This window comes from Danio rerio, chromosome 17 (genome assembly GCF_049306965.1).
Source record: "Danio rerio strain Tuebingen ecotype United States chromosome 17, GRCz12tu, whole genome shotgun sequence".
NCBI classification, from domain to species: Eukaryota; Metazoa; Chordata; class Actinopteri; order Cypriniformes; family Danionidae; genus Danio; species Danio rerio.
Window position 1 is genome coordinate 5,890,252 of NC_133192.1, and position 22,249 is coordinate 5,912,500.

General features: G+C 34.5%; 1 protein-coding gene across 4 annotated transcripts in view; it reads left to right on the top strand.

The window, feature by feature from the left end:
• The window catches only part of LOC100334314 (kelch-like protein 29), a 380,138-nt gene that overhangs the window by 290,846 nt on the left and 67,043 nt on the right, over nucleotides 1-22,249 (top strand). For all 4 annotated transcript variants that reach the window (XM_073928104.1, XM_073928106.1, XM_073928105.1 and 1 more), the window contains 2 exons: nucleotides 1,832-2,014; nucleotides 4,025-4,205. In XM_073928104.1, the coding sequence (XP_073784205.1) occupies nucleotides 1,832-2,014; nucleotides 4,025-4,205 (364 nt within the window). The remainder of the gene's footprint in view (nucleotides 1-1,831; nucleotides 2,015-4,024; nucleotides 4,206-22,249) is intronic.

Sequence of the window (22,249 nt, forward strand, 5' to 3'; positions counted from 1 at the left end):
GACTTTAAAAAGATTCATAGTCTCCTTAAAATTGTGACTTGTGAAGCTACAATGGCCCAAATTAAAAAAGCTAGACCTAGTACCATTGATGCATGGCAATGTTTTTCTTCTAGCATTTTGGACTATCTAAAGAAATTACCATGTCAAGGTTTTTTTTTTTTAATCCTCCATGTAAATCTTTCAGATTGAAAATTGTTGATATGTCTGTTGCTCCCCCTCCCCTGTTTGTTTGTTTGTTTGTTTGTTTGTTTGTTTGTTTGTTTGAATGTCTTTTGTTTTGTTAATCTAAAGTCAATAAAATGTTGATCACAAAAAAAATTGAACGCTTCACTAGCGAGAACAACATAGCATCTGCAGTGCGAGGATAAAGAACGAGCCTCCTCCATTCAGCCTCTTTACTTTCTCTTTACTTTTACATTACTCTGAATTATGCAAGAAACATCTCATGGATGCATTTGGAACACATTACCAGTGATGTATCCTGGGATCATTGGGTGTTTCGGGTCTCTCAACATCATATACCCTCACCCAGGTGACCCAGGCGGGGTTGATCAAATCCCGACTTGTGTCCCAACAGCAGTCCACGGATCTGCCCTCTTAATCCACAGCCACCTTATGGCCTTCTCTGCGGCTTCACTTGCGGATCGAATGTCCCTTTTCTTTGCCACGCCTGTAATGCCCAAACGACTGAGGACTTTGCAAAGTGAACGTCCTGCAAAGCCTTACACTGCTTTCCGCAAATGCATGTCCCACATATTTTATTCGTCGTCTGTTCATTTGCATGGGTCGTTAACCTTTGATCTGGCGATTGGAGATCTCATCCTCCCCCCACTCGGTATCTCCTGGGGGTGTCCCTCTGTAGGGCTTTCCGTAGCTTATTTGAGTTCTCCTCCATGAAAGACATAGGCTGGGGTGCTAACCCATACTGTCCCAGGTGCCATCTTTCTGTGCCGTCATACTGTACTCTCCAGTAGTCGACCAAACTATTCTTGGTTGCCACCTAGTCTATTCCTAGGAGTCACTGGCTGTGCCAGGCTTGAATTAACAGGCTTTTGCGGGAAAAAAAGTTGTTATGTCTATGGGAAATCAACGTAAAATATGACAATGCACATGTGTTATTTATTTTATATCCTTAAACCTGAAATCACACAGGCTTGTGGGCACTTAATTGAGGTCTCCATGGCTTAACAAGCTTCTAAACTGTATAATAGTTTCCGTGAGGGTTGGCTTAGGGGTATATTTGGAGTTAAAGGACGTTCTATACTGTGTGTACAGTATGAAAATCAATATTCAGTTCAATCCATCTTTATTTCTGTAGCTCTTTTAACAATGTGGATTGTCAAAGCAGCTTGACAATATGCTGAAGACACCATCAAACCTGTGTTGTGTAAGCTTGCTAGTGTATGTGCATGCTTGTGTGTGTTGTGTAAGTTCTAAGTGTGTAAGTGTGCTCTGTGAGCGCATTCATGTCTGTATTGTTTGTGTTACTGTCCCCACAAGGATACTAAAGACTATTTTTTAATTGGCAGTGGAGAACAATCGCAAATATTAAAACTGTTTATCTGTTTCTCAGCACTGGGTTGCACCTGGAAGGGCATCCGCTGTGTGAAACATATTCCAGAGTAGTTGTTGGTTCATTCTGCTGTGTCACCCCTGGTAAATCAGCGACTAAGCCAACAGAAAATGAATGAATTATTGATTATTTGGAAAAAATAAAAACTGAAAGGGGTTTAGGTTAGATTTGGGTTCAAGGAAAAGTTAGTTTGGTACAGTATAAATGTATGAAATGTCTTCACCATTTGAAACCCAGTATGTGAATTTGTGTGTGCAGGTGTGGCGGAGGTGATTGTGCTGGTGGGCGGTCGACAGGTGGTAGGGATGAACCATCGCTCTCTGACAGCCGTCACCTGCTTCAACCCTCAGAACAACAAGTGGTACCCGCTGGCCAGCCTCCCCTTCTACAACCGTGAGTTCTTCTCGGTGGTCTCGGCGGGGGATAATATCTACCTGTCAGGTGAGCGGAGCGACAGCGTGTCACTCGCCGTTTGCTGGCGTCCCACGGGCGTCTGGCTTTATATTTAGCGCTGTGCACTCAGGGATGATGGGAAAGCAGATGGTTGTCTTCACCACAGACTGTGTGTCAGTTTATGATGCTAAATATCATAAAAATAGAGAATGGTGGAAGCACTGACGCAGGATTGGTGACGATTTTAAAGATGGAATTTGTTCGTGAAGATTGTATATGAGTAAATGGTGTGTACCAACCATATTTTATTATCTGGGATGGATGAAAATGCTTTTTACAATTTTAAGGGTGTGTGAGACAAATGTTCAATTTGGGACATTAAAAAACAAAAACAAAAAAAAGACATGAGAAAGTTTGGAATCTTCTTTTTTTTTTCGCATCTGGTCGGATGGCCTTGCATTCACATACAGGGAAGCATTGTCATTTCTTAATATCACCTGGTCTTCCACCACTCTCAAAAATAATCTGAACAGTTTGGCATTGTGGGAAAGAGACTCTCATATCAAAGACTGAGTCAGATTTGAAGCAGCCGCCACTAAGGTCAACACAGAAAAGACATCAAATTACAAATGTCTTAGGAAAACTATATGTTGTCATTACTGTGGTAAAAAGGGACATTGGATTAGGGAGTGTAGAAAGAATAAAAAGAATTTTAAAGAGATGAACAGGGTAAATCAACTTCTGAGCAGTTTGCTGAATGCCCTCAACATACCCCTCACATTATCACTAGATCCATTGAGCTGTGCACAAAGATGCTAACCATTATTTGGCTGTGAGTTCTTAATGTCCCAGTACATTTACAATTAAGATGAAAGACTCTTCGTAAAAAGACACAAAGGAAACTTCCTTTTTATTGGGGGAAAAAAGGGCTTATTGGGCTTAAAAAAAGGCTATTTAAACTTTTGGTTCACAATTATCTGCATGGGACAACTTAGGCATAGGAACAAGTTTTGGAATAAGAAGTTTTGTGCTAAAAAGTAAATTAATAAATAAACATACAAATAAAAAAATTATATATAAAATACTGTTAGGGGTGGCACAGGGGCTTAGTGCTTAGCACTGTTTCCTCAAAGCAAGAAGGTCGCTGGTTCAAGGTGCTCCGGTTTCCCCCACATTGCCCGGTGAATGTAGCTTTGTTGCTAAATGGCTTACACGGATTTTATTGAGAGAATAGCTGTGTTCATGTGCATTATGGAGGCTGAAAAACAGCGTAGATTCGTTCGGCGCAATTGTCTGAGGTCATTATAGATTCTTTCAGAGGTGCACCAAGCTCTGTGAGTTCATCAACTATTCCAGAAACTATACCTGGATGATGGAAGCTTTTAGCGGTGTTTCTGACTGAGCCTGAGTCAGCAGAATGATTTTCCCCCTGGACACCAACAACAGGCGCTTCATTATAATCATACGTCCACAAGAGCAAGCTCCTGATTGGTTAAAGCGGCGCAAACGTCTGCTAAAGTTCAGATTTTCGAACTTAAGCAATTTGTGAGAAACATGCGATACGCATGTTAAGTGCGTCAATCGCACAAAACGCTCAACACGCGCCGCTTCATTCTCGCGCATCGCGCCGCAGGATGTCTATTCACGTCTTTGCATTGACTTAACATGTAAATCACTCACGCTAGACGCTACTTCCGTGTCTGGTGTGAACGCACCATTAAAATGTTCACACGTCTATTTACATGCGAATATCTCGATTTATCTGCACGTACTGCGTCTAGTGTGAACACAGCATTACAAAGAAAAACTTGTTTTTTTGCATAAATCGTACAAATTCTGTATGAATAGAGAAACTAAAATCATTTCTGTAACTCCTGGTCAACTATAATCCAGACTCAACATTGCATATCTTGCGATGTGACTATTGCAGATGCGGACATTGCGATATCGATGCTGAAATGATATATTGTGCCGCTCTAGTGTATGTCTTTTGATCAGATGTGTGATAATGTAGGTGTGAGTGTGTAAATTGCGCTCTTCTGTCTGTCTGCTCTTCAGGAGGTGTGGAGTCTGGCGTGACGCTGGCAGACGTCTGGTGCTACATGTCTCTGCTGGATAACTGGAATCTGGTGTCTCGGATGACGGTCTCGCGCTGCAGACACAACAGTGTGGTTTACGATGGCAAACTCTACGCCATTGGAGGACTCGGAGCGGCTGGAAATCTGGACAATGTGGAGAGGTAACATTCAGTCCTGCTGCGCTGTGTGTGAGTGGAGGTGTGTGTTTAGGAAGATCTGTATTAATATGTGCACAGTTACACAGAGGTCATGACTCAGTTGCTTACTTAGGAAGGAGGCTGAGAAGTGGGAATACACTGTAGTAGCACCCTGTTCTAACAACAGAGCAATAGGTCACACTTAATTTTCATTGTGCGTTTGTTGAATTTAAGGGTGCTTTCACATCCGTAGTTCACTTTATTTCATCCGGACCAAGGGTAATAAATGATACACTGTAGCATCTTCTGCCGTCTTTGGGTCGTTTTCACACCACACTGCTGGCTTTGATCCGAACCAGTTGAAACGAACCAAAATGCAGTCATCAGACAAAATCCACATCTCTCATTGGCCAGATGTTGTTGAACATTTTTCCTAAACTGCTTATTGATTGGTCAGAATGCCAGTGAACTCCCGCAAGTAAACAAAAGCTTTTACTCTGGAGGGACGACTGCGCTGGCTGATTGTATCCCTGCTTTAGACAAACTATACATTACGAAAATGAAGCGCGGCCGCGGCTGGGAAACAGTGTTTAATGCATCACTCGTCACTTCAGGAGGAGACGTGAATTAATTTAGCTAAACTGTGACATGCTCATCTTGCAGAAATATTACCAACGATCCATCAGGTAATGTTTCCCCCTCTCTCTCTCTCTGTTGGTAAAGCAGCTGAATTAGTCCAAAACGCGCAGTACTTTTTGCGGTTGGACCTGTTTTGGTACGGATCATATTCTCACCACAAACGAACCGCTCCAGGGTTCGTTTGAAAGCGTACCATGACCACCTCTTCAAGCAGGTCTCGGTACGCTTATTTGGTCCGCTTTTGGTGCGCACTTGAGTACGATTGCTGAATTCTCACCTGCCCAAACGAACCGCACCAAAAGGGGAAACGAACTCTAGTGCGATTCAATCAAACTAAATAAGGCAGGTTTGAAAGCACTCTAAGTTACAGTTCATCTACATGCCAACTATTTCTCATTAGATTATAAGTAGACTGTTGGGGTTAGGGTTGGGGTTCAGGTTAGTGTAAGTAGACATGTACTTGCAAATTTTCTCATAGTCAGTTTAATGTCTGTTGAAGGAGCAGTATCAACAGATATTAAGCAGACAGTCTACTAATACTCAAATAGACCTTTAAAATAAAGTGTTACCAAGCAATTCCAGTGTTATCTATGTGACATTTGCAGTAAAATCTTAAAACAAAAATACATAAAGTGTATTTTAAAGGTGCTGCATGTACGTTTTTGACTCCTCTGAAGCATGAAAATACCATAATATGTTTGCAGATATTTCAGAAACATGCTTAGTGAACATTCTTGTTTATCTGAAAAACAATGTTAAAGTCAGATATTCTGCTTTGGAAATGTGTGAAAATGAGTTATGTGCCGGAATGGCTGTTTTTGTTTTGGTCATTTAACCCACCCGATGCCAGTTTATCCAATTATATGTCAGCACGTCCGGGTTGCCTTGGTGGAAATTAGCATATTTCATTTATTCAGTCATGAAGGCTCTCAAAGAATGCTTCAATGACCACCGTTGCACAGTAATAGAGTAATTAGCAAATAATACAAATATTGTAACGTAAACAATAGATGAGCAGGTTACATTGTAACCCTGTGTCCTAACAATACTGTAGGAATGGGTTTTAACCACAGCGGTTCGAACTGTAGTTTTGCCGAGTGACTAAAAGGGCAGATATGGTGGCCGGGAATTGCAAAACAAAGTTACAAAGTGTGAAATACTATTACAAAGCTCTAGACAAATTCACATTTTGAAAAACTTTTTATCTATCATCAGACACAATTACATAGGAAAAACAATTTTACCAAGGACGAAACAAATTTACATTTTATAAAAAAAATTAACAAGATGCAAAAAAAAGGCCCGAAACAAACTTACAATTACAGATTCCTTACGGAAAGGGAATGTACCACACACCGGAAGTGACGTGGAATGTACCACACACCGCACCGGGAGTGACCCAGAATGTACCACACACACATGTAAAACTTTCTATCCAAGACTAAAAAGGGCATGTGCGCTGCACAGGTTGAGCCCTATGTGTGCACTTGCCTGCCACAGAGTTAATGGGATCAGAAAAATATCAATTTATAAACATTGTTTTATATTTTAATTGAGAAAAATGCTTTAGATAAACACACAGGCAGCGTGCATGCATCTATAGAAAATAGATTTATCGCTGTAAGTCTGTTATGTTCTTCCCAAATGTGCATAATTATACAGTTGAAGAATTATTAGCCCCCCTGTTTATTTTTCCCTAATTTCTGTCTAACAGAGAGATTTTTTCAGCACATTTCTAAACATAATAGTTTTAATCACTCATTTCAGGTCACTGATTTATTTTACCTTTGCCATGATGACAGTAAATAATATTTGACTAGATATTTTCAAGACACTTCTATACAGCTTAAAGTGACATTTAAAGGCGTAACTAGGTTATTTAAGTTAACTAAGCAGGTTAAGGTAATTAGGCAAGTTATTGTATGTATTGTATTTTATGTAATGATGGTTTGTTCTGTAGACAGTCAAAAATATAGCTTAAAGGGGCTAATAAATCTGACCTTAAATTGGCTTTAAAAAAATTAAAAACTGCTTTTATTCTTGCTAAATTAAAACAAATAAGACTTTCCCCAGAAGAAAAACATATGATCAGACATACTGTGAAAATTTCCTTGATCTGTTAAACATCATTTGGGAAATATTTAAAAAAAAAGAAAAAATCCAATTCAACTGACTTCAACTGTATATACCAGGGGCCTCATGTACGAAGACTTGAGTGGAAATCTTACTAAAACATTGCGTACGCACAAAGCTGTAAATGTGCGTACGCAGAAAAAAATTCAGATGTATGAAACACTGCGAACGCCGAATCTCACGCATATTCTTTTGTACATCTGAATGAACGTGAAACTGAGCGCAACATGCACGAGCACAAAACCCCTCCCTGCCTCCTCCCCCGTATGAATATGCTAATGACTATGCTAATGGCAAAACCCAACGAAAAAGCAACGGCAAAAGCAAGCAAAAAGAGAAACTTTGAACAGAATGTGAAATGGAGGTGCTGCTTTTGGAGGTAGACCAGAGAAAAGCGGTGTTATTTGCAAGTTTGTTCTCCGGAATTAACAACAAAAGAAAAAAATAGAGTGGGAGTTTAGCTGATACGGTTAACACAGTTGGGTCTGAACATCGCACTGAGTGCATTTAAAAAAGAAATAGTGTGGTTTATAACTGAAAAATGTTGCAGTACCCTAAGCGGTCTCAGTGGCGCACCTCATAAGAAGCATGAGATCATGTACAGACATATTCGAGCGTCAACTCGGCTCGAATCCAGCGTCTGATAAATTCTTTATTCTTTTTTCCCCCGCTACATATCAGATTTTGCCCACTATTTATCAAGAGAAAGACAAGTAGGAATCATCAATAAGTTTGTGCATCATATTTTATTTGCACATTTATTGAATGGAAATGTTTCTGATTCACGCATGCAAATTCATCTTCAGATAGTGTCTTTATAGCAATGTGCGTGCGGTAGATTGCTCAGATTACATTGCGACTGCTGCAATTTGCGCTTTAATGTTTAGCTGGTCAACTGTATGGTATGGAAATCTTACATACCTACTATATGAACCCGTCTCACACAGCTGCCATTGCAAGGCTCAGACACTTTGTAGAGAGGAATTTAACACAACTGCCTCTAGGAGTCGCCAATGGAAATAAAACAGACACGCACAAAAAATGTGCGGACGCCTGCCAGAAAGCTGCCGTGAAGCTGCGCACATTCCCACGTTCAGTTCATTGTTAGTAAATCCAAACGTGAGCGATTCTGAGCGTGAAACCTGGCGTACGCAAAGTTTTTGTGCGTACGCAGCGTTGATACATGAGGCCCCTGGTGATTCAAAAAGAATGTCACAACTTTGAAAAGCTGTATTTAATCACAGAAACATGATGCAACCTTGGGTAATTAATCAATGTGAAGAGTACTTAACAACATTATTTTAAGTAGAAAACAAGTTCATAGATGTTCAATATGTCCCCCGCCCGACACTCGAGTGACATCAACCCGAAAATTGTTGTATTCTTTTTGAATCACCCGATATTATAGATTTTTTTCAACACTTTGAACATTTGTTAATCATTCATTAATTCATTCATTTTCTTGTCCCTTTATTAATTCGGGGTTGCCACAGCAGAATGAACCGCCAACTTATCCAGCAAGTTTTTACGCAGCGGATGCCCTTCCAGCCGCAACCCATCTCTGGGAAACATCCACACACACACTCATACACGGACAATTTAGCCTACCCAATTCACCTGTACCGCATGTCTTTGGACTGTGGGGGAAACCGGAGCACCCGGAGGAAACCCACGCGAAGGCAGGGAGAACATGCAAACTCCACACAGAAACGCCAACTGAGCCGAGGTTCGACCCAGCGACCTTCTTGCTGTGAGGCGACTGCACTACCTACTGCGCCACTGCCTCGACATTTTTTTTATAATTAATTTCTAATAACTAATTCATTTAAACTTTGCCATGATGACATAATACTTGAGTACATCATATTTGACTAGTTATTGTATGATACAAGTATGCAGATTAAAGTGACATTTAACGGCTTAAGTGGGTTAATTAGGTTAATGAGGCAAGTTATTGAACAACAGTGCTTTGTTCTGTAGACAATTTAAAACTGTACGTGTGTGTGTGTGTGTGTGTGTGTGTGTGTGTGTGTGTGTGTGTGTGTGTGTGTGTGTGTGTGTGTGTGTGTGTGTGTGTGTGTGTGTGTGTGTGTGTGTGTGTGTGTGTGTGTGTGTGTGTGTGTGTGTGTGTGTGACTGACAGAAGTGCGTGTGCATTGTTAGACAGTGACTGCTCATTTACAGCACACACTCTGACAGTGGTGATCTCGACATCTGCTCATTGGCTGTGATGTGTTCAGTCGGAGTCTGCTCATCCACTGCTCCTCCTCATGACTCTCTCTGGTTTTATGGATGTGTCTGAAAACTCTGAGTGTCTTGTCTGACTGGTCACATCAAAACGGAAATGACTTGAAGTGATGATCTGTGAACTGTTTTTTGGGAGCTTGGTGAGATGAAAAGCTGCTTGTCCTGAAACCTTCACAACACCCGCAGTGTTTACAGAGGATTTGAAGACTAATGAGCATAAATAATAGACAGCCGAAAAGATAAAACGGATACAAGCTAGAGATATAACTGATGAAATATAGTATTACTGTGTTGATGTGCTATTGTGGTGTATTTTTAAGCATTAAATATATAAATTATGATTCAATAAATAATATATTAATATAATGTTAAATAATAAATTATTATCATATATATATATATATATATATATATATATATATATATATATATATATATATATATATTCAGTTGAAGTCAGAATTATTAGCCCCCCTTTTTTTTTTTTTTTTTATATATTTCCCAAATGATGTTTAACAGAGCAAGGAAATTTTCACAGTATGTCTGATAATATTTTTTCTTCTGGAGAAAGTCTTATTTGTTTTATTTCGGCTAGAATAAAAGCAGTTATTAATTGTTTTTTTAAAAAACTATTTTTGGGACAAAATTATTAGCCCCTTTAAGCTAATTTTTTTTCGATAGTCTACAGAACAAACCATCGTTAAAGAATAACTAGCCTAATTCACCTTATTAACTTAGTTAAGCCTTTAAATGTCACTTTAAGCTGTATAGAAGTGTCTTGAAAATATCTAGTCAAATATTATTTACTGTCATCATGGCAAAGATAAAATGAATCAGTGACTAGAAATGATTGATTAATACTATTATGTTTAGAAATGTGCTGAAAAAATCTCTTTGTTAGACAGAAATTAGGAAAAAAATAAACAGGGGGGCTAATAATTCTTCTTCCAGAGAATATTTTTTCTTCCAGAGAAAGTCTTATTTGTTTTATTTGAGCTAGAATAAAAGCAGTTATTAATTTTTTAAAAACCATTTTTGGGACAAAATTATTAGCCCCTTTAAGCTATTTAGTTTTTCGATAATCTACAGAACAAACCATCGTTATACATTAACTTGCCTAATTACATATTAATTATAATTATATATATATATATATATATATATATATATATATATATATATATATATATATATATATATATATATATATATATATATATAAATTATAAATTATTATTATATATATATATATATATATATATATATATATATATATATATATATATATATATATATATATATATATATAAATTCAGTTGAAGTCAGAATATATATTTATATATATATATATATATATATATATATATATATATATATATATATATATATATATATATTTGAAGTCAGAATATATATATATATATATATATATATATATATATATATATATATATATATATATATATATATATATATATATATATATATAAATTCAGTTGAAGTCAGAATTATTAGCCCCCCCCCCTTTTTTATATATATTTTTTTATATATTTTTTTATAATTAATATATATATATATATATATATATATATATATATATATATATATATATATATATATATATATATATATATATTAACCTTTCATATAACCTTAATGCATAATAAAAACTTAATTAAGCTTTTAATCTAATATTCAGTTATTAACATCATATATTATGTATAACATATATAACATTAATATATTAATAATATTGTAATATTAATTTATTAGCCTATGTCTGTGTAAAATATGTTTTCCTATGAAAACTTAATGAGATTTTGATATGAATTGATTTTAATAAATATTACACAATTGTAAATATACAAAAATATACAATGTTGGTTAAGTTTCAAAAATGGGCACATTTAATACAAATGTCTATTAGTTCATTTGTTAATGCATCAATTAACTAACCTTGAGTCACACATATTGTTTGCTTAATTTATTCATTTTTCTAATTGTAAATAAAAATATTATTGTCATTCACAGTAACTAGCATAACTGCCAAAAATATACTTTTTTAAATAATAATTGTTTAGAAGTGTTTCATCTTTAATTGCAAAGGACAATGGAGGTTACAGACAGGAAAGTGTTGGGAGCAAAAACAGGGGAAAGGTCGACAAAGGATCTCGAGCTGGGAATCAAACTCTGGTCACCGTGAGCACCATGGTGCTAGATGTTGATGCACTTAACCACTAGGCTATTAGTGCAGACTAAACATATACTTTTCAATATTTTTGGAGTGTTTGTAAGTTCAATGTGTCTGTAAGCATATTTATAATTAGCATTTCTCTTGGTTTTGGAGTGGAAAGAACAGCTTGTGGTTTAAAGTTGGTTTGTGGCAGTACATTCTGGGATTGTGTTCTCTGGAGGATATTTGCGATGTTTTTTTTTGGCTGAAGAGTCTGAATCTCAGAAATCATCATATTTCTGCAAATTAATTTTTTGGAAAGTGTCTTGAAAAGCTCCCTGTGGAGGCGAGTTTATGTACAGCACAGTAAATCAAATCAAAATTGCTGTAAACTTCATGCAAGTATTATTTTAAGTGGTTTTCAGCCATAAAAAGAGAAGATTTAGGCCACTGTTGAGTATCTCCAGTTTATGTACCATAAATAGTGCATATTTAAATCCTCCTTAGTGCATTCATGAGCATAAGTATTTAATCTTACATCAAGGTCATTGTATTTATAATGTCTGAAATATATTCAAGTATAAGCATTAAAGTCAATATTAACGTTCTTTATGCACATCTCTGCATTTATTCTGATGAATTCATTAATGCGTGTAAATAAAGAGAACGATGAGACACTTTTAGCATTCAATCAAAGCACTTAATTATTATGAATCTTAGATTATTGCCTGCTTTTTATACTTATGCTTATATACACTGCATTCACACGTTTGGGGACAGGAAGACTTATATATGTATTTCTGATGCGATAAAAAGAGACCTACATTAGCACATTATAGCAAGGTCATTGCATTCATAATGCCAGCAATATATGCAAGTATGTGCAAGGCCATAACCATATCTTGAATGGGCACGTTTGTGTTATAAAATGTAAAGAAATGGAACAGAACTGCTGAATTATTTAGATGAACTAGGCTATTTGTAGATAATTCTACAATGTGCACATATTCACGTTCTGTAGTCATGTGGATTACTGATTATTACTGTGGGAATATGCAAATGTGTTACTCGTGTTGACATTGAACAGACAAAAGATTTGAAAATGTATTGATTGTTTTCAATACATTCAAAGTTTCAAGTTCACTTTTTGTTTTGAGAGATACCTTGTTGCATCCTAAATGGCACACTATCAACTTATGCACTTGTACACTACCTGACAAAAGTCTTGTCGATGATCCTAGTTGTAAGAGCAACAAATAATAGCTCGACTTCTAGTTGATCATTTGTAAAAGTGGCAGAAGGTGGATTTTTCTGATGAATCATCTGTTGATCTGCATCCCAATCATCACAAATACTGCAGAGGACCCCGCATGGAGGAAGATTCTCACAGAAATCAGTCAAGTTTGGTTATATAAAAATCATGATTTGGGGTTACATTCAGATCTGCAGAGGGGATGGCAACATCAACAGCCTGAGGCATCAAGACATTTGTGCTGCCCATTACATTACAAACTACAGGAGAGGGCAGATTCTTCATCAGGATAGCGCTCCTTCTCATACTTCAGCCTCCACATCAAAGCTCCTGAAAGCAAAGAAGGTCAAGGTGCTCCAGGGTTGGCCAGCCCAGTCTCCAGAGATAAACATTATTGAGCATGTCTGGGGTAAGATGAAGGAGGAGGCATTGAAGATGAATCCAAATGATCTTGATGAACTCTGGGAGTCCTGCAAGAACACTTTCTTTGCCATTCCAGATGACTTTATTAATGTGATTTGAGTCATTGCAGAGATGTATGGATGCAATCCTCCAAGATCATGATGGAGTCAGACACAATATTCATTCTGTCTCCACTGCAGCATGACTTTATATTCTATACTGGACATTATTTCTGTTCTGTGACAAGACTTTTGTCTAAGCAACGTCAGACCTTACTGTCCTCACTAAACAATTCAAAATCAAACCATGATCATGTTTTATTTTGGTAAATAAGCGTAATCTTTCATATAAGCCACTTCTGATACCAAATAATCAACTAGAAGTCAAGTTATTTGTTGTTGCTAAAACTTGGATAGGCGACAAGACTTTTGTCAGGTAGTGTATACACTCACCCATGTAATGTATAGTTTTGTTTTTTGTCAAACAGAACATTAAAGTTTTTTTTTTTTTTTTTTTTTTTTTACTTAACTGAAATTCAAACCATTTCCCAGACGATGTTTAATGGTTGCCAAATTAAGGTGCTAAAAACCAAATAGTTCAAATAGCACTTCAATAAGAAACCTTAAATAATGGTATTTATTTATTTTTTTTTTTTTTAAATTTGAAGTTTTGTGACTTTTTACATTTTTCAATGACTCCATCATTAGATAAATAAAGGGACTAAGCCGAAAAATGAACGAATGAATCATATAAAATGAAATAGAATAGTTCATACGTGTGTGATCCGGAATGCACTATATGGCCTTTATCATGCACAACTTTCAGACTGTTTACATTGACATTACAGCTAAAAAATAAATATGTAAACAATTATATAATGCAGTTTATAGGCAGTTTATAAAGCGTAAATTAACAGTTGTCTGTATCTTTTTATTTATTTTCTTTACTGTTTGTTTGAGCTTAAGCTTTCTTCAAACATCTTTTATAAAGTTAGAAAAAGTAACTTATGGATATTTTTTAATAGTTTAAAGTGATGTATTGTCTGTGTTGGTGTTGTATATTACGCTACAAAAACCTTGTAATAAACTGCCAGAACATTTTCTGTTATTTTGCAGACTTTTTTTCTATATATTATTTCTTATACATATTTAAACTACTAAAATGTCAATAAAAGTCACTTAGTTAAATTGTAGAGTAGAATTTTCAACCTTATAAGTTGACAGAGCAGAGAGCAACATCCCATAATGCAGTTCACTACCATAAACATTCATTCATTCATTCATTCATTTATTCATTCATTCATTCATTCATTCATTCATTCATTCATTCATCCATTCATCCATTCATCCATTCATTCATTTTCTGTTCGGCTTAGTCCCTTTACAACCGTAAACAAATGAAAAAAAAAAAAAAAACACTTGTGAATTCTTACAATATACATTTAAAAATAGAAACGATCATTTTAATGAGCCTCATACCAAGACCATTGCGTCTATAATTTGAGCAGTCAACCTGCTTGTGTTTGGACAGCTGAGGAATTCTCATTATGAAGGCATTACACACAAACACAGCGTGTGTATCTCCAGCACATGTTCACACGGCTCTCCTCAAATGTCATATTTTGTGGTGTTGATGGCAGTGGGTGAAATACCATACCCCCTGAGTTCACATTCAAGCTAACACTTGCTGTTTAAAGTACACATGAGTTCTGCTTTTCCAGAGTGTGTGACTGTCTACTTAGTCACCAATATTAAATACTTGAGATGGGGTTTAATTTTGTTTATTTATCTATTATTGTTTTCATTCATCCGCCTGTCCATCCATTCATCCATCCATATTTTATTTTATTTTATTTTACTTTTTTATCATTTTATTTATTAGTTTTTTTTCATTTATTTTATTTTATTTATTTATCTTTTATTTATTCATTTTATTTATTTTATTTTATTTATTTTATTTAGTTTATTTAATTTATTTATGTATTACGTTTATTTATTTGATTTTATTATTATTTTCCACTGCATTTATTTACATTTGTTTGTCGTTGTTGTTTAATTGATTGTATTTTATTGTATTTGTTTTATTTTTTATTTTATTAATTTTTTATTTATTTATTTGATCTATTTTATTTTGTTCAATTAATTAATTAAATACATTTTCATTTAATTTAAATGTTATTTATTTTATTTTTAAATCTATTTTATTTTAATTAATTCATTTTATTTTATTTTAATTTATTTTATTATTTTTTCCTCTTCGAATTTGTATTCATTAACATATTTGTTAAATTATTAGTGTGCTGAGCTGTTCATTTGTGCATGGCATTAAGAAGAAAAAAAACTGTTTACTCTTATAATCTTTAAATAAACTCATCAAATGCACTTGTTGGCATTTAGGTAAATTCTCAGATTAGGTCTGTGTGAGGTATTGGGTGTGGCTAACATACTTAACCACACCCCCCAGCTGTTAGTTTTGTCAACAAACAGAAATGGTAAGCAGGAGGAGGCTGTTAGGTTGTCATAACTCTCCACAAACAATTTTCCAGATCTTTCTGAATGAAATGCCTACTTTACTACATCCAATCAGCTCGCAGTAGGAAAAAACAAACCACGCCCACTATTTTCTCATATAATAATTAGTTTCTCTTGGAACTGTGTCACAAAAAAGTCGCAGTTTCCAGTTCATGTGGGCTTTAATTGCTCTGCCATGATGGATTCTGGTCATAAAGTCACAGTGTCGTTCATTCTCTTTAGCACTGAAATGGCTGTGAGAGAGAGCTGTGAGAGAGTGAAGCTGCAGGTTATTCTCTCAGTGTCATGCAGTCACGGCTGTGTGAAGCCAAATGAACAACTGCTTCAATTAAAGCATGCCACCAATGCAATGCTGTGTTTATGTGCTGCATGTGTTGTGTAATCATTAACCAGAAAGGAGATATTGTTGTGATTACGCCTATTCAGCAGATATGCTTTGAAGTCAGCTTGAACTTTAATATCGACTCTATTAACTTTCTTAATGCACATTCCTGGGCTTTTTTATGATAAATCAGCACACATTAATCTTAAATGAAAAGAAGAAATGCTTCTAACCATCCAATCAAGGCTAGAAATATAAGTCTTATTACTTGAAGGGATAATATCTGAACATCTTTATAACAAAGACCAGTTAGCAAAGTGCTATGCAGGTAAACCTCACTCTTCCGACCTCCAAAGCCTGGTTTTTACTAGACGTGTATATTAATTTGCTCGAGAGCGTGCGTCGAATGTGACGTCATTGTTGTGTTTGCCAAGACTCACTTTTGGTGCGCCCGTTTTGCGGAGTGCACTTTTTTTTGAGACTCGAGCGAACAGTTGAGCGATTCAGTTAAGTTGAATGTGAAACACTTCGAAGAGATTTTGTCTGAAACAGGTACGACTGTACAGACTATTTTCTGATCCGTCCGTGTGGTCATAGGGAGAACCATATGGACAATAAACCTTGGCTAGAAATAGCAACGGCAGTGGGAAAGGAGGAAAGTTTTTGTAAAAAAAAAAAAAGTTTAGAAATACTTGATGGATAATTTTGTTAAAGCCAAAAAGAGAGGCCATGACAAACCTGGAGACCCGGGTGCTTTTAATACACAATTATAGAACATGTTTTTCCACTATTCATAGGTTTTAGACAGATATATACAGATATATATACACACACACACACACACACACACACACACACACACACATATATATATATATATATATGGGTCAGTGACAAAACAGGTTTGGCAAGATGGGAAATTTAAAAATCTTTTATAAAGTTGATTTAAAAGCATCCGTCAGATATTTTAAAATGTACAGATTGTATTCATGTTGATTTTAAGTAATTAAAAATAAAATTTATACCATTTTTTACAAACATTAAGACTGAATGCACCTGAAAATGTCAAATGGTGTAACTGCCAAAAACTGTGAAATATTAAATAATTTACTCCTCCTAGATGATTTGCAAGTGTACACACTAAAATAAATACTTCATTTTAAAATACCACAATAACATTTATTTTATTCGCATTATCTCTACACGTACATTTTAATGAGTTTTTGCAATATTCGGCCGGACACATGCTAAAAACACTTCTGATTTCTAAATAATCTTTGACAAATTATGTAAAAAATGTTAAAAACTATTTTATTACACTAAACTGGGTGTTTTAATTTTAATTTCACATTATTTCCATGTACATAATTATATTTTTATGTAAAATACTGGTTACACCAATTGACACAAACCAGTTACACCACCTGACAGTGTTGCTTCTACAGCCAAAGATTTTGAAATTGACAAGTAATATCAATTCAAATTAAGAATGATAGTCAACAATTTCAGCTGAAGTGATTTTAATTTCTTTTAAATGTTAACCAAAATGTCTGGCAACAAGAAATCATCATGGCGCATGAACGGTGTATCCATGTCTCATATTGTAATGACAGTTGAGGAACAATATCTGAGGGGGGTGGGATTGTCATTGACAAATGTGTTTAGAACAATGAATCCAAGTTGCTGAACTTTAATACACCAAGTAATAACATCCTTTAATTAAATGTGTGGCCCTCATCAATAGAATATTAACAAACTAAAGAAACATGTTCAACATTTACCACCTTTTCCATCACTGTTTCTTTTCAGTTGGCTTAAGTAAAATAAAAATAAGTAGATGATATTAGAAAAAAATCCACTATTTTACTTCTAAGCTATTTAGAAACAATTTGCCAAACACTGTACGTAAAACACTAGTACGTAAGAACTGCTGCTTACTCGTTGTTGCCTTGGTGCTGGGATTAAAGGCCAATTTTTGCAAGCATACACGACTGACTGACAACAAATCATTACATGAGTGTATCCACAACTTATCCACAACCTATTTATTTTATACAGTTGAAGTCAGAATTATGCAAAATTATTATTAGTCCCCCTGAGCTATTAGCTCCCCTGTTATTTTTTCCCCAATTTTGGTTTAACAGAGAGATTTTTTCAACACATTTTTTCGACACATAATTGTTTTAATAACTCATTTCTAATAACTGATTTATTTTCTCTTTGCCATGATGACAGCACATTATATTAGACTAGATATTCTTCAAGACACTTCTATACAGCTTAAAGTGACATTTAAAGGCTTAACTAGGTTAATTAGGATAACTAGGCAGGGTAGGGTAATTAGATAAGTTATTGTATAATCATGGTTTGTTCTGTAGACTATCGGGGGGAAAAAGCTTAAAAGGGCTAATAATTTTTAACTTAAAATGGCTTTTAAAAATTGCTTTTATTCTAGCCGAAATAAAACAAATAAGACTTTCTCCTGAAGAAAAAATATTATTAGACATGCTGTAAAAAAAAAAAAAAAAAACTGATTTCAGCTGTAAATAAATTCATTTGTTTAGCAACTTCTGACTCTCAACTTTTTATCATTAAAGTTCCTCCGAGTCACCTCCAGTTGTTAATAATAATAGTACAACAGCGAGCGCATCAAGTATGAAAACCTCCAAAACTTAAGGCTGTGTGCTCCAGTCTATAGAGGCTCGTCAACCTTGTTTCATTTCCCATTTTAATTTTTTCTTTTATTTAAAAAATACATTCCCAAGTGCTCTTTAACAGAGAGAATATCATTGTCAACACATTTCTAAAAAAAATAGTTTGAATGACTAAATTCTAACAACTGATTTCTTCCGTAGTCTTTGCCATGATGACAGCACATAATATTTGACTAGATCATTTGTGAGACATTAGTATTCAGCCTAAAGTGACATTTAAAAATGTAATTAGGTTAATTAGGCAACTAAGATTTATTGGCCAAGTCATTGGGTAACTGTGGTTTGTTCTGTATTTAAGAAGGCTAACAATATTGACCTTAAAATCTGTTTAAACATTTTGAAAACTGCTTTTATTCTATCCAAACTAAAAGAAATAAGACTTTCTCAAGAAGAAAAAAAATACATACAACATTTCAAAGGACGGTGATTTAGTGGCTAATATAGTTAGCACAGTTGTCTCACAGCAAGAAGTTTGCTGGTTTGAGTCCCAGATGGACCAGGATGGCTTACTGTGTGGAGTTGACATAGGTTTCCTCTGGGAGCTCCAGTTTACCCCACAGTCCAAAGACTTGCGGTATAGGTGAATTAGAAAAACTAAATTGACTGTAGTGTATGAATGTGTGTGTGAATGAGAGAGTGTGTACATTATATTGTGTGAATATAAACATGGATTAACATAAAAAAAAAACATTTTTGTTGTGCAGTAAAATAACTTTATCCTAGGTTTACAGAGCTTTAATAGTAAGGTTGTGGATTAAGCACCTATTTCTCAAACAAAAATAAATATATCTACACTATGAACACAAATAGTTCCAAATAGTAGTTTAATTTATGTCACATTTTTGATCAGCATCATGAACTAATGATTTTTGACTAAATTGACCCCCAACAGAAAGACTCCTGCAATATGAGTCAAATGGTGTAACCAGTTACACCCCTTGACATTTCAACTTAAAATGAAATTTGACAGGCATTATCACTAACATCTATGTAAGCACATGGGCTTGGTGGGAATATTTCAAATTTAACTTTTAAATATAAAACTTATTTTTATAATATTGAACAATTATCAGTGCATTTCTGGGGTCTTACCATTTGACATGCATATGTAAGAATAGCTGACCATACCTTAAAAAGGTCAAAGTATCTCACATTTTAAGAAGAGTTACTAACCTTTGCATGCAGCAATTAGTCTTATCAAGAGTTCTTCTCTGTGATCCAATTTCCTGTCTAACTGTTTTGTGCACAATATTAACAAAATGGCTCAATAAATGGTGGTTACACCATCTTGACATTTCAGAAATTTGAGGTGACAGACAAAATTCCCCAAATGAATTATAATATTTAAAACAATTGTGCTATATTTACCTTTATTTACTTTTAAATATTTCTAATGTAAAATTATGCCAGACTAGCTGATACAATATTTCCTTGAGGCTTTCACATTTTTTAAACAAGGTAAACTATTTGGTACCAGTTTTTTTTGGTTACACCACATTGACATTCTTTCAATAATCCCCTAAAAATTATCTTAAAATTGATTAAAACCAAAAAACTACACTTGGTCCTCAAAATAGAGAATGTATGCAAGTAATTTGCTTATTTATTTTGAAACTGTAACCTACTTGAAATTATTTAAAAGACATGGACACAAAAAAATGAGCGTCATGTCATTGACCCATATATATATATATATATATATATATATATATATATATATATATATATATATATACACACACACACACACACACATACATATATATATATATATATATATATATATATATATATATATATATATATATATATATATATATATATATATAAAAATATATATATATATATATATATATATATATATATATATATATATATATATATACGCACACACACACACATATATATATATATATATATATATATATATATATATATATACACACACACACACACACACACACACACACACACATATATATATATATATATATATATATGGCTGATTCCAGCGTTATGGACGTGACATTTGCAGTAAAAAAATGAAACGTATATTCTCAGAGAAGGTATATGTTAACAGTATATTGAAATATATGTTTATATTTTTCTTACCCCTTAACCATGGAGTTCAGGCATCAAAAAAATATCAGTCTATGCAGGTGTTTTATATTTAAAATGACGGCAAAATGAATGCGTTACGGACGTGACAAAAAAAAGACATGAGTTTTGTGAGTTGACATACTTTGTGAAAATTCTGTGAATGAAAATGCAGAAGCCAAAAAAATATATAACAGTCAAAAGGATAAGGGTTGGCTCTGCATGGGACATATATAATTAATTTTATTTAGTTTTTCATTTTTGCATTAATGAGGAAAAACTATCGTTACGGACGTGACTTGTCTTCGTTACGGACGTGACTGCTCTGAAATTGACAGTTGACATATTATGAAAATCAGATAAATGCTTTCAAAACTTGACCAAAGACCTATTTGTGGATATCTGTTGGGTGTGTAAACCAATAAACTTTAACCTCTGAGACATCTGAATGGTAAGGTTGCACAATTAATCAAACTTAAATAGATATCACCTTGTTATTTAATTCGTATTATGGCATGTGTGTTGTTAAAGGTTAACGCACGTTCGAATGTTCAAAACTCAATTCGGTAACAATGTTGCATGCTAACATGGTGCTTTTATACTCTGAATAATATAGAATTGATAATAAACATAATCAGCTATAATGGGCCTATGTTTAGCAGGCTCCTAAAGTTAGTGTTTCCAGACAAACTTGAATTAAATCATTGCCCGACTGTTGCGCAAGACCGTGTCTACGTGGAGAATATTTAAAATCTAGTTTTGTCACAGATATGGCAATATTATATTTGACAAAGTTTATTTTAGTTTATTCTAGTTAACGTGTTAGTTGATGGAATAAATAATTTAATTTCTCCACTCGCGCTTGCTTTCTTTTTCTCGTCGGCAGTCACTTCAGGACAGGTTGCAAAAAGTTCATACGCACCAGGGTGAGAGAGAAAACTTTAAAACTTAAGAAAGGTTTTGTGTAGGCTATGTTAAACAAGCATAGAAAAATAGTCATTGGTTGTAGGCATGTACGATGGATGACTATAATGTTTATATTTTTAGGCTATAGTTCATAACCGATTGTGTAAAATATTGAATTAAATATTTACAGCTGCAGGTCCTATCGATTTTCTAACAAATTTAATACTCATATAATGTAGTTAAAGCTTAGATCAATATCAAGATTTTATTCTTATTTTATTCTTATTCTTATTAAAATAATTTTAATAAGCACTCAAGCGCATTTGCCGGGTGCTGGAAATCTTTGAAAATGTTTCAATTTTAATGTAGGCTATAGCCAATTTTCAAGCTTTGAAAGTGCTTAGATTTTGGATAAAGGGCTTGGAAAATGAATTGTGTCACTTTGATAATTTATCTTTATAAATAGTTATTTAATTAATGAAATAAAAAACATTTATGCTCTGCATGAAACGAAAACTCCGCTGTGGCCTGACCCGCGGCGTGCGCATTTTGAGCAGTGGGAAAAGACCAAATGCATGGAGGTTATTGATTATGCGCCTTGCGCGCCTCGCGTTTTGTCATTGCGCGCTTTGTGCGCTCCAGAAGAAAAGCAT